The 14,208-nt window shown below is 38.8% G+C and overlaps 1 protein-coding gene across 13 annotated transcripts in view; it reads left to right on the forward strand.

Annotated features, from left to right (window-relative positions):
- Positions 1-14,208, forward strand: part of DOCK10 (dedicator of cytokinesis 10) — a 279,437-nt gene that overhangs the window by 165,411 nt on the left and 99,818 nt on the right. For all 13 annotated transcript variants that reach the window (XM_068544330.1, XM_068544331.1, XM_068544335.1 and 10 more), the window contains exons 5-9: positions 3,019-3,091; positions 3,368-3,490; positions 3,737-3,871; positions 12,658-12,841; positions 14,102-14,187. In XM_068544330.1, coding sequence (XP_068400431.1) covers positions 3,019-3,091; positions 3,368-3,490; positions 3,737-3,871; positions 12,658-12,841; positions 14,102-14,187 — 601 coding nt within the window. The remainder of the gene's footprint in view (positions 1-3,018; positions 3,092-3,367; positions 3,491-3,736; positions 3,872-12,657; positions 12,842-14,101; positions 14,188-14,208) is intronic.

Below are 14,208 nucleotides of genomic sequence, written 5' to 3' on the forward strand. Positions count from 1 at the left end.
TGCTTCTGGTTCAAGGAATGTCAAGATGTTGTTAAGGAGAAGAGGAGTATTTTTGGTGGGATAGGGAGACCTTCCCAGTGGTCCCAAAATAACAGTGTGGTCTGTTACCTGTTCTGCCTTCATATAAGGTTGACCCCAACCAAAAGAGGCAGAACAAGTTAACATCAGTGGCAGCTGGCACAAACTTGAGTATCTCTAAGGTTCTGCAAGAAGGAGAAAGAACTACAGGTACACCAGGATCCTTTGCAAAAGAAAAATGGCTGCAATCGTACCTAACATGCTTATTTATTAAAGATGGTTTGGACTAATCCGTCCTTAATACAGGAAGTATCGTCTCAGAGATAAGGCTTCTGACCCCATCTCTTTCACTATGTGTTTATGTGAGTAACTGTTATGGACTTCGTTTTCTTCTCAGCAAAATAGCAAGATTAGACTAGATGTAGATTCCCAGTATTTGTGTCCAAAAGTCCGATTATACGCATATACATTTGAATAAAAAGCAATATGCTACTTAGTACATATTTAGACTTCAGTACAAAATCTCTGTTATCTTGGTATATATTTTTGAGCTTGCAAATAAATAATGGATGAAGAAGGTTGTATTATATATTAATATGTTTTTGAAATTTGGACTAACACATACCCATGCAAGTAAGTTCAAACACATTAATTAACAAGTATTTATTGATCACTTACCCTTACCATGTGTCTGAACCTGTTGTGATGATAACCTCGAAATACACATTTCCTACCACTCTTCTTTCAAGCCTCTGGCTTTGAAATAAAGCTGTTACCATCTGCAACTACTTATCTGTGGGTCTTGGGATGTCCTATCAAGACTGTGGAACCGAAACAAAATAGAGAAATAAATTGGAATTAGGACTGAAGTGAGACTCTAGATATCATTTATAACACTCAATATCAAGTACTTTGTACCCCAGAATAGCTTTATTTTTATTAGTTATGAATTTTAGTAGCAAGGGACTTTCATTAATTTGAATTTATAGGATAAATTCACAATAGTAAGATACTTTTTAAAAAACCTATTTAACATGTTGGAGGTGCCTCTTAGGATTTTGATCACCAAAAATGTGTCCTACTGCTAAAAAGAACGTCGCCAAGATGCCTAATAAAAACAAAATTTTAAGTTACACCTTTTCATATTATCTCACTTCTGTGATATCCTTGTTCACCTTGCCTCTCAATAATTCAGTCAGCAAATGCATATTGATCATGTCTACAACAGGAAAGAAAACAGCCAAGTGAGATGTAGATGGGACTTCATTAGCGTCACTGGCTTTAAGAAATGTATAATCTGCTGGAGGGCTAAGACAGGTGACCAAATAACAGAACCAGGAGAGCATCATAAGAGACATACACTGAGCATCTACAGGAAGACAGTCCTAATTCTGTAGATCCAGGATACCTTCATGGAAATGACTTTGGGAGCACAAACTCTTACCAGGTTACAATGGAATATTGTTCAGCCTTAAAAAGGAATGAAATTCTGATACACTCCCCAACATGAATGAACCTTGAAGACATTATGCTAAGTGAAATAAGCCAGCCGCAAAAAAGACAAATATTGCATGACTCCACTCGTATGAAGTACCAAGAATAGTTCATTTCATAGAGATAGAAAGTAGAATGATAACCCAGGGCTGGGGAAAGGGAAAAATGGGGAATTATTGTTTAATGGGTACAGAGTCAGTTTGGGAATAAAAATGGTCTGGAGATGGACAGTGGTGATGGTCGTACAGTGTGAATCTACTTAATGCTACTGAACTGTGCACTTAAAAACAGTTAAAATAGTAATTCTTCTGTTATGTATATTTTACCACAATAGAAAAAAACTTTGATCAGGTATGGAGGGTGTGGTTCTGATCTCAGGCTTTTCCACAATTTAATAGCGAGGACGGTGTTCTTTTTGTGCTCTTTCTCTGCTGTGAACTGGAAATGGGTATTTCTATGTCTTTCAGAGGAGGGAACAGAATATTTTGAATCCGTTTGAATCCACTGAATCCCTATGTGAATGCACGGCTTGGTGATTTTATGAGTACATATATAATATATATATGTGTGTGTACATATACACATGTATGTATAGACATATATGAATACATATAAAGAGTCCTTGGTCATTCACCTTGCTATCTGGAACACCATCAACATAGGAAACCATTTGTAATGGGAATACTGAATGTGCCCCTGGGCTTTTTTCTCAATAGTCAAATTCTGAGATTGCTTCTACATAATATAAATCATTTTAAAGAAAACAAATCTCCCATGCCAATTCTCTGTGTAGGATTTTCTAGTTAGGTATAAAGGAATGCCTGGATTTTGGATGATACTGTCTGGTTTCCATTCAACCATGTGTTATGAGATAGAATCAAGCCAAGGAAAGTTCATTTCTGTCTTATTTTACCATTTATAGAGCCAAGTGTACGCTCTTGCTCCTCTGGGCTGGTCAGTGATGCTCTAAGAGGCTTTTCTGTGCTACCATGGAAATCCCCAAAGTGAGCACAATTGCCGCTAAGTCACGTTGGTGCAGGCTTTTGGAAGAGGACAAGGTTAGGGGAGCAGCGCAGCCTGGTGGCCAGAGCCCTGGGTGGTTCTTCAAATGACTGTCCTGTAGCCTTGGACATGTCACATAAAAGCAAAGGGAAAAAAAAAAAAAAGATAATGAAAATATCAGTACTTTATATTCCACTTCAAAATGTGGAGGAAGGAAAATATAAATCACCAAGCCCTTAAAATCATCCCACATACCTTCATCTAATTAAAAAGGACATGTGTAAATCTGTACAAATAGTAACTCTGTGGTTTAAAATGGAGATTTATTTACTGGAGATGAGATATAATGGTGTAGGGGGAAAGTTAATACTTCCAAAGGAAATGGATCCCTCACGAGATTATATGATTTTATAAAAATGTGTAAGAAAGCCACCACAATAGCTGTTACCCAGCTGAAAGCAATGTCTCAAATGACAAATCAGAATCTTTTTTTTTTAATATCAGAGCAGAATACAAACCAGAGAAACTTCCTTCACATTCCTTTGAGGTTGACCATGAAGATGCTGATAAGGATGAAGTAAGTAAATGGTTGAAAGTGAGATGTTTAAAACATGAGGATAATTAGCTCCTGTCTTTCACTAGCGTGTTTCAAATTCAGACGAGTTTCTCCTAAAGTTGCAGTAGCTGTTGGTGTGAAGGCTTTTAGATAAAATGAATCACGTGTGTTTTGAAATTGAACATGATTTTTTAAGATGAGTCAAAGAGAGAAAAAGGAGTCTCGTTTTTAAGTGCAGTGTCTACGATCTGGGATTCACAAAAGATGGCTGTAATGCTAATGATGCCTTCTGTACAGGATACCACTTCTCACTCATCCTCCAAGGGCGGAGGGGGAATGGGAGGAACCGGAGTTTTCAAGTCTGGCTGGCTCTACAAGGGGAATTTTAACAGCACCGTGAATAATACCGTTACTGTTCGGGTAAGGAGACATCAAGACTCATCTTTGTTTCTGCCACATTTCTTCACACCCTCCTCCACTTCGGTCACAGAACAGAGGAGAGCCATTTGCATTGAGTTTGTGTTTCGTGTCATATTTTATTTATGAGAAAGGAGGACGTTCTTCTCTAGAACAGTGCCCTAGAAACATAGCACTCTTGAAGGAATTAGAAGTAGTCGAATTTCTGTGAATTTGAACTACCTCCTTATATTTTTTCCCTTTATTTAGTCATTCAAAAAGCGCTTCTTCCAGCTGACTCAGTTGCCAGATAATTCCTACATCATGAATTTTTACAAAGATGAAAAAATATCCAAAGAACCCAAAGGTTGCATCTTTTTGGATTCCTGTACAGGTGTGGTGCAGGTGAGTAGAAATCTCTTTTCCCCCGAGTTTTTTTAATCGAAAAGTGTGTTCCTCCAATCATTATTCATTCATTCCAAAAATATGTATGGAGTATCTGATATGAGCCGTGAACTGTTTCAAACTCCAAGGATTCAGTGGAGAGCAAGGCAGCCTAGATACCTGCTTTCACAAAACTCATTTCAATAAAGTAAGGAAAACAGAAAATACGTAAAGAAAGAAATAAACAGGGTGGAATGATTGGTAAAATCTGGAATAAAGAAAAAATAAACAGGGTTACAGAAGGTAGAGAGACGATGGTGCGGTTGCAAAGGAATCTTTATGCTCCAGAAGTGAGAAAAACATTTATGAAGATAAAATATTTGATCTAGAGATTAAAGAATATGCAGGGGCAGCAAGTGCAAAGGTCCTGAGGCGAGAGCAAGTCTGCTGTACTCAAGGCAAAGAGGAAAATGACCAGCTGCATGGCTGTAGTGTAGAGATCCACCAAGCTAAAGAATTCAGTAAGATTATATGTAAATCACATAGTTCAAAGAAGGCTCTTCATGAATGTTATCTTTATTATTAGGTAATAAATAATAAGATAGTAAATTTACAGTGTATAAATGCATCATCCTTCTTCGAAGAGCAGGTTTCTTCAAAGGCAAGGATTACATTGATTCTCAAGAGTTAATCTCAGAAACAGACACAGTGCCTGTAACAGCCAATACTGTTCTGCAAAGCCTTGGTCCTCAAATTACTGTCCTTAGTATTAAGTTTGACATGGACCACGGTGGCAAAGGGAAGCAAAATATATCCATAGGCCTCACTTGGACATCTTATTTTCAAAAATTTTATTCTTTCTACTCTGATGAAATAGCTATCCTTATTCTCTCTCGTGTAAAAATTGAAGCAATCAAGTGTTTTAGCAGTCTTCCCTCAAATTTCACATTAAGACGCTGGCCCATTTAGGTTGAGGACTCTATTTTTGGTCACAGGCCACTAGGAACAATTCTTTACCTTATCACCAAACCACAGGCATTCACATAACTTGCTACATGGCTGAGATTACATTTCGGATTAATACCAGGGGCACTTAGATGTGTGAATGCAAAATAGAGTTCTCTTTAGTCACTCAAGCCTAGACTATTTCTGGATGGTTTATCCGTTAAAATCTGGAATTTCTCCAGAAAGTAATAATGCTGCACTTTAAAAGGAAAGAATTAATTAAGTGTTGCTGAGTCCTCCACTAGAAATGAAAGCTAACTGCTTTTTAACACAGATGCCAACTTTCTGTATGGAAAGGGCAATAAGGATCTTAGTGGAGGGTGGAGATAGTTTTCTATTGTTGGTCACAAAGGAGACTCTTTGGCTTTAGAAATATGAAATAATACTTTAGCAATAGGTTAAAGATCAATAACTACATTTTACAGACATTGAGCTGAAAAACTTATTTTCTTTTCTATTTGTACTTCCAAACTTGCTCTAGCCAATGAGTCATCATCTTCTAAGAAGTATCATTGTAGCCCTTGTTAGGTATTAAGTTTGCAGAGATATGAATTATTGTGTAATTTCTTCTTCCAAGAACCTTGTAACTCTGTTGAACACACAGAGTTAGTTAGTGCTCTAATCTGACCTTCCACTACAGGTACCTTTTCTCCATCACATCTTAGACTGTGTTCCAGTCTCTGCTGAAGCAGTACCTTGGAAAGAGAATGTCTTCTAAGGAAAACGTTAAGCTTGGGGTTTTTACTGGTCGATGTTCGAATCTTAGTTTCACCATTTACTATCTGAGAGCCTTGAGTAAGTTACTCAAGCTCTTTGATTTCTGGTGTCTCATCTGTAAAACTAAAATAAATGTGCTAACATGTGATAAGGATCTGGGAGATAGTGTGTCCTCAGCCATCCTTTCCTAGTCTTTCCATTAATTACAAAGGTCACAACTTTGAGAGATAAACACCCCATCATGGGAAAGCCCTTCTAGAAAATATTGATTCACCTTCCTGAAATATCTACCTAAACTTGCTAATTTATCCATTTCTTTCTTCATTCATTCATTCATCCAGCAAACTTATTTAGTGCTTATGACATGCTAGAACTGTGCTTAGGCATTAGGAATTCCCTGCTGAAATCATAACCAGAGAAGGACATAGGCTCATAACTCACTGTTACACTGTGTCTCAAGAGCTATAATGGAGGTATAAATGGCACTTTCTATGGAATGTTCTAGGAGCACGGAACAGTGATAAACTCTTCTGGGTTGGCTGGAAGCATGCATAGAAAAAATGGGCATATAGGTAGGAATCTCCAAGGTAGATTTTGCACCTTCAAGCACAACTGAATAACCCTACTTCACTTTCCAGTAGATAGCCATTCAAATACCCGGGAACATGTATTTTATCTTTTAAAGGGTTCGGCTCTGTATCCCTATATTTGTATTCCTCTTTATCAAGAGCTTGTTACTCTTTATAGAGGGAGGGACCTTTAGCTTCTTGAGATCACTTTGGGAAGGTAGACATCTGGCTCCCTTGTCACCTTATGTCTGCCAGTTCTTAGGTATTTGCTTACAGCTCTTTCTAACTTGTAAGTTTTGCATCTGGAAAAAAAGACACTGAATCAGACAGTGCAAGTTTAGTCATTGTTCCAGCAAGTTCTCAGGCACAAATTGTGCCTGGAGACGAAACACGTACACACAGAAGCACAAAGCAAATGAATAATAGGATGAATCAGACCTATTTTGTCAAGAATCATTGTCAGTTTCCCTTGAATAAAACAGAGAAGAGAAACAAAGAGTTTGCCTCAGGAAGTGCTACCTACCACCCAGCATGTTCAGGGCATTCATGCACATAACAGTCTTGAGTGAACAAGCCATTTTAGTTTGCTTCATTCAGACCCATTCTATATCATTGTGCTTTCCTAAGAATGATCCTTGCAATTCTTAGAAATATATTTCAAGGGCGACTTCAAATAGAGAGAAACTCCTACCCAGAGACTTTAGGTGACGTTTATGATTGGAAATTTCCTGGATCTTGGTAAAATAGAGACCTAACAGTAGTTTTCCACTTTTTTGTAATGTCATCAAACAGTACTAGATCTGTTTTACACCCCTCATTCCCAACCTGAAGCAGAACTTCCAATTTTTGCTACTTCAGTTTTGATTTGAGACTAAGGGCTATTTGGACCTAAGCTATCCTATCTTGTTCCGTAAGAGTCTTCTCATTGATTCATTCATTCATTCATTGGTCCATCCATCCATCCATCCATTCCAGATCCTGCCACTGCGAAGGGAGTGAATAGCCCAGGAATCCCAGCTTCCTAGGGTCCCTACCTCAACAGTGACAATGACTGATGTCACTTGATACATAAAGGCTTAAATGGGGGTGGTGTGGTGCTGAATGCTGTTGATTTCCTCCTAGGTGCTGATCTTCCACCTTGTGGATGTGGGTTCCAAGACAACGGCCTTAGGGGCTTAACCAGAGTCTAGAAATTCAGATGCCTTCTGCAGCTCAGGCCACTACAGGAAGGAAGTAGGGTCAGCTGTGAGATAACAGAAACAGCTCAGACTGCGTGTGCCCATATAAAAGCAGTCAAACTGGGAGGGGAAAAAATGTGTACCTCCCAAGGAAAATAAATTTAGAAGCCAACTATGACCTATAAACCCCCCATTAGCAAACCTTGGCTGTAAAGAATCTCACTTCCCATGATAATAATAAAAACCAGAATGACACTTGTAATCTTCTTCATCTAATACATTATTTGACAACAGTTGATGGAACATGCATTATTATTGTCCCAATTTATTAAAATAAAACTCAGCGAGATAAAGTGGCTTGCCCAAGTCACAGAGCTAATAAATGGAAAAATTACATTTGAGGCAGAAGAATGTCCAAAGTTACAGAAAGATGCCCTAGGAAATGCTTTAGTGATCATACATCCAGTGGGCACGCTTGCATAGATACATACATTCATCCTACATAAGCCGCACAGGCAGAAGAAGCACTACAAAGATAGATGCTGGTGTGTCATTTAAGCAGTGAGTTTTAGATGTAGGATTTATTTCAGCAAATGCATATGGAAACTTTTGCTTTATGCAAAGCACTGTGGGAAAGCCAAACATGAATTAGATGTGGTTTGTGTCTTCAAAGAACTTCCGGCCTGTGGGAGGATGCACCGAAAAACACAGAACAGATATAGCACATGCCTGAGTAATTAAACATGAGTGACACATCTCAAACAATAGGTTCTGATAACATATGTAAGAAGGATATTACATTTATCACTGCATGATGCCACCTTATATTATACATATGTAATATATATATATTGCTTATTTTTTCCTGACATTACATTACAGTAGAATGTAAGTTCAATGAGGGCAAGCAGTTCGCTTGAACATTTTTTAATGCTCTGTACTTGGCACATAGAAGGTAGCCAATATATCTTTGTTGAATGAATGAACAAATAAGCATACAGAGAATGGAAAGGACAGCATGGGTGGTAGCCATCAATACCAGTAACCTGGATTTGACGTTGTGTGTTTCCTCTTAAAACTCTTCTCTTGTTTCGGCAAAATTCTGTAAAAGATGCTAGCCACATAATAGGTACAGTGGCATATTTTGCTTGAATAACTTCCTTCAATATTCAGTCCTCCATTGGCTTTGGTGGTTTTATTGGAGTATCTATTTCGAAACTTTTCCAGATGAATATTGTGGAAAGAGACCAGTTTGCCACAACTCATTAAGCACATCGTGTGGCATTAGGACATATTTCCAGTTTCCTTTTATTTATTAAGTCACGTAGATAGACTGTGGTGAGCTTGAATGAACCAAGTAGTTGCATCGGTCGCAAAGGATACTGATTTCAGGGAAATAAAGGAAACTTTGAGGAGTAATAAGAAGAAAACGATTACTTCTTGATTATCATTTTAATGACTTAACATTGCATTTCAAGATTATAAAAATGTCCCATTGGTTTTCTGCTTTGGGTTTTTCTTTTTTGCTGTTTTATATGCCATTATCTTGGAGATTATGGAGAGTGAGATGGAAAACCACTTAGGCATCGTAATCTTCCCCAACATAAGCTTCTCTTCACTGCAAGTAGTTCTGTTTCACTCCAAGGAGAAAAAGATAATTTGGCTTTTGAGAAGTTGTGAATTGAATATTTATTTCATTTATAAATATCCCTTTTTGAGAAACAAGGGCTTGTTATACTTTGCTCAAATTTTCAAAAAAATTTAATATATAATATTGTTGAAGTTGGCCATCATATTTAATTCATTTAAAGTACAGAAGGCAATTTAGAAAATCAAGTTTTGTTCTTATTTTGTCATGTTTGTTATTAGTTCCTTGACAGCTGCATTTGAAAGCAGGTTGCAGCTCAATCCACTTTTAATTTGGACCCAATATAAGCATTGTACATAGCTTTGCATCTGCCTGTCCCCATTGTTTACAGCATTAAATTAGTCAAGCAGATTCTTTCTTTTATTTTCAAGACAACACTGGGATTTGTTTGCATTCTGCTATGCTCAGATGCTTTAGATCTGCTCTGAACTCTGGACACTTCTAGTTCTTTCCTGAGTGTCTATTTCTGTTCCTGTTGCTTTTTGAAGGATACAATACTATCATAGCAACGTGTCTCTCTTTTATACCTGCTCTTGGCCATCTGTCTTTGCCCTCAAACCCACTGTGTCAGTGCAGGTCACAGGCGGTTTTATGGACCTCCTTCTTCAGCACCCCAGGAAATGTGTGGGAGGGTGTGTGGAGGGAGTCTGCCCCACTCCTCATGGGGCAAGCATAGCTTTTAAGAATTTGCATTCTTAAAGAAGCTACCTGGAGGTTTGCTTTGCACAGGACAGGTAGGGGCCACTGCCTTTCCAGCGACCACCCCGCCTCTGTTTACACTGCAGCCAAAATGATCTCAAAATGCAACTGTGGTCCTTTACTAGTCAAGTCATCCTTTCTGTACTCTCACAGAACACAGAGGGCGCTGCAAGAATAGTAGTATTCTCAACACACCGTTGTAAAGCAATTATACTCCAATAAAGATGTTTAAAAATAAAAGTAGTATTCTCATGTTGCAGTAACAATCCTGTTCTCAAAAAGAATTTTTATACCTTGACTTCATGCCTCTTCTTCAATACATTCATACAAAAGTTAAGTACATTTATCTTCCAATTTCACACTTGGGTGATTAATTGGTTAACACCCATCTCCCCTGTTCCAACACCTTGTCTGTTTTTGCCCAGCACAAAATGTAAACATGAGAGAACCTCTTTAAGAATGAATACTGTCACTGCACTGAGGGTAACTAGTGAGCTTCTGCCCTTATCAGGCTCATGGGCGATTGAAAATGGCAGCCTGCAAGTGAGTCATTACAGGGCAAAGAAATAATAAAAATTGACAATAATACGAAAGTATGGGCACGAGCAAAGAGCTTGTCCTTGGCAGAGTCTAGAAAGTGCCATTTGAGCTGTGAGATTCCACAGTGAGGATCACAGTTAGCTTTTTAGCTAATTCTTCTTTCTCCTTCAATTCCCAAATTTTACTTTTTCTTGAGTCTTGTATGATGCCCCGCTGTCTCCTTTCAGAAACCAGAACATCCCAGGCCATGGTTACCCATTTGGTGTGTGATTGTGCCAGGCAGGTGGCAAAGAAGGAGAACGGCATCTGATGAGCATCTTCTTTGTGCCGGGTCATCTCAGGGGATGTTAAAGGATAAAGGGATTATTTCCTGTCTCCACCACTTGCTGTCCATGTATCCCAAGCATATTTTCATTTGTCTCCCCAAGCCTCAATGTTACCATACGTTAAATGGAATGATACAGTTTCTCTCATAGAGTTATTATGAGATTTAAATGAAATGGTGACTGTGAAATGGTCAGCACAGTGCCAGGTATATAGATGGCAAATGTTTAGTAAGTGTCATGTTTGTAGTAGTAACCGTACTGTTGTGGAAGTTGAAAGGAGAACACCGTTTGGGGAAGTTTTTAAGAGCCTCCCAAAGAAAGAGAACACTACCAGGGGTATATTAAAAATTATTCTTTCTTGCCACCAAGAAAGAGCAATCCTGTTCTCAGAAAGAATTTATACCCTGATGTTTAGCCGCAACCCCGCACTGTAGTACCGCTCTCATCTCAGGGTTCTACTATTATTTATATTTTACTTATCTTAATTGTGTAGGTTTTGCTTTATTACAGTTGTGAGTTCTCTAAAGGCTTTAGAACAGTGTGGGTAAGAGTTGAATACTTGTATCAGAGGTACCTAGGAGTGAATTAAAGGTGGAATATCTTCAGAAATTCTTACAGCCACTGCAGGTTATATAACCCTAGTTCATATCATCGGGGGAAGTTTCTACTTTGCATTTATATTTCTAATCTCATGGCAGGAATATATAAAACTGCTGTAATAATCTGCTTTTGTATTCCCTCTACTTTAAATGTGCTTCTTTGATCTTTAAACAGCTCACTTCTTTTTACAGATTTCACCTTCTGTGAAAGTTCAATCTAAAGTAGCTACTCATCGCATCAGACCATTTTAATTCTCTGCACAACAGAGAATCTTTGTTTTTCATTTGTTTGTTCATTTCTTCAATCATTCATTCATTCCCAAGGATAAGAACCTCTTCTGTCTCATTTATAAGATATGACTGTTTTGAACACACTGCTGTTGAATCCTTCTATGTGAGAGCCCTGGTACAGGACAGAGTCGTGACCCAGCTCTCATGGAGGCAGATGTAAGGGAGGAATATACTGTTCAAATAAACAAATGAAAGTGAATAAGCATGTAATCCCAAGTTGTTGTGAGTGCCCCGGAGGACAAGAACCTTGTCCTAACTGGGGAACTGGGGAAGGTTCACTGAGCAAGGGTAACTTCACTTGAGGTCTGAAGAGTGAATACAAGTCACGTAAGTACTTGAAGGGCAAACTTCGTGCTGTGTGTGTGAACACATGCATCATGATTGGGATGGGAGGGTTGTTTCAGGCCTCTGTGGCAGCAACAAAGCCTATGATGGGAGCACATCCAGGGAACTAGAACAAAGCCTCGTGGGTTGGTCACAACATGCAAAGTAGAGATGTCAAGTTAGAGAAAAGTCTGGAGGTTGGTGGAGAAGCCAGAGACAGAGAAAGGAATTGGGGGTCCCTGGCATATGGCTGTCATTTAAAACCATTGGACCAGATGAGAAAGAAAGGAGTCTAAGGCAGAGCTGAGGTTAGCATGACAAGTGACCAAGATAAGGAAGAGCCAGTAGAGGTGACTGAAAAGCAGTGGCCATTCAGGAGGAAAGAAAACTAGAATAGAGTGTAGTCATGGAGAAACCCAGAGAGAGATGGGTTTCAAGAAGCCACTGTGTTAATTCTGATGAAAGGTCAAGGAAGATATGAAGAAAGAGATGTCCTTGGGTAGTACAGCAGCATAGAGTTTGTTGGTGTTCTTGGCAAGTGCTGCCTCTGGGATAGGATGGGGTCAAAAACCCAACTGGAGTGAGTTGTAGACAGAACACAAGGTGAGAAACTGAAGGCAGCAACTCAAAGCAGCTATTTGAAGAAGCTTAGAATATACTCCTCCACCTGCCTGAAGATGAAATTTTTGAGCCAGCCTGCTCATCCAATCAAGAAAAACATAAATAAAATACCTGTCCGTACAAAAAGGCTTGAAAGAAACCAAACGAAATGATTCTCATCCAGCTAAATTTTTGTCCTGTTTTGGAAGATCTCCTTGATGTCACCTACTCATGAGGAAAGACCCTGTAAAAAACGTCTCCCACTCTCTAAGACTTGGTGTCTGGTGTTTTTCTTTCTTTTCATGCCACAGAATAACCGACTAAGAAAATATGCCTTTGAATTGAAAATGAATGACCTGACCTATTTTGTGCTGGCGGCTGAAACGGAGTCAGATATGGATGAATGGATCCACACCCTCAACCGAATCCTGCAGATCAGTCCTGAGGGGCCCCCTCAGGGCAGGAGGAGCGCCGAGCTCACGGATCTGGGGCTGGGTGAGCGCACACACACCCACCTCCCTTCCCTCGCGACGTGCGACCTGTGCATTTGGTTCATTTCAGCTGCTCCTAACCCTGGTAGCTGTCAGGTCTAGCTCTTCCAACCCTGAGCTATTCGCTCCAGGAAATCACCCGTAAACCTTTACTTTTACTCAAATAGTGAGAGTCACCACACAGAGGTATGAGTTTGAGTTGCCTGGCAATGCTTTGAGGCTGACATCCAGCAAATGATGTTAGGAACCATTGGTCAGCAGTATTAAAAATATACCCATGTCTGATGCGGTGTTAGAGGGGAGATTCTGTGTTTTATAGCCTTTCATTAAATTTAATTAATGAACATTATACTCTGTAATGGCAAATATGCATTCTTTCCTTTTAGTTGAAAGGCATCTTTCACGTGTGCTTTTGACCCCACTGAGATCAGCCTAGTTGTGGAAGTTCCATAAATTTTGCATGGTATTAGAGATTTTTATAAGACAAATTTTTTTTTTCCTACCCATCCTAATTCCTTCATATAATTCTAATCCAGGCTAGGCAAAGAGAAGAGAACAAGAGAGGAAAGAAAGGATGAAAAGTAGGGGAGAAAAAGGTCTATAGCCGCATGGAAGACAAGTTCACCTTCAGAGTCAGTCACTCCTAAAGGAAAATTACTTTAAGACATTTTTCATGACACATGATATGTTATTTTAAGTCTTTAAGTTCTGACAGTCTATGTATCATATGAGAGAGTCATGAGATAAGAAGGAAGAAAATTATGGTTGATTTTAGTACAACTGCTAAATATCATAGTAAGTGTTTTACATTCATGATTTACTTAATAATAATCAACTAGAATATTAATGTTTACAGAGTCTTAGAGAGTTTAACTGAAGCTAGAATGTGGGTTTTACATTGATGGGCTAAGAATCAGAATTATCCAAAATATATTCATATATAAGAAAACTTTAGTATGCATTAATGAAGTGAGACAAAACAACCTCAAGTATAAATGTAGTATTGTAAGGGTCCAGAGTTCTTATGGACACAGGATGGTGTCATGGGGAGTGTCCCAAAATGATCACCAGGACATCTGATTTCCAGGCCCAGTTCATCTAACAATACGGAATACTAGAGCCAGGACACAGTGAAGGCATCTCCTCACCAATATCCATCCCCCATCGCTCTTGAGTCTAACCCAGTTGTTATATGTCACAGGCTAGAGAAATGAATGATTCATGAGGACTATTTAATAACCCAGTCTTGGTGTATCTTTTCAAGATTCCCTGGGTAATTCTATAACTTGTGAATGCACACCGGAGGAAACAGATTCTTCAGAGAACAACCTACACCCAGACTTCACAAAAGTAAAAAAGCTGACATTTTTC

This window comes from Eschrichtius robustus, chromosome 5 (assembly GCF_028021215.1).
Source record: "Eschrichtius robustus isolate mEscRob2 chromosome 5, mEscRob2.pri, whole genome shotgun sequence".
NCBI classification, from domain to species: domain Eukaryota; kingdom Metazoa; phylum Chordata; class Mammalia; order Artiodactyla; family Eschrichtiidae; genus Eschrichtius; species Eschrichtius robustus.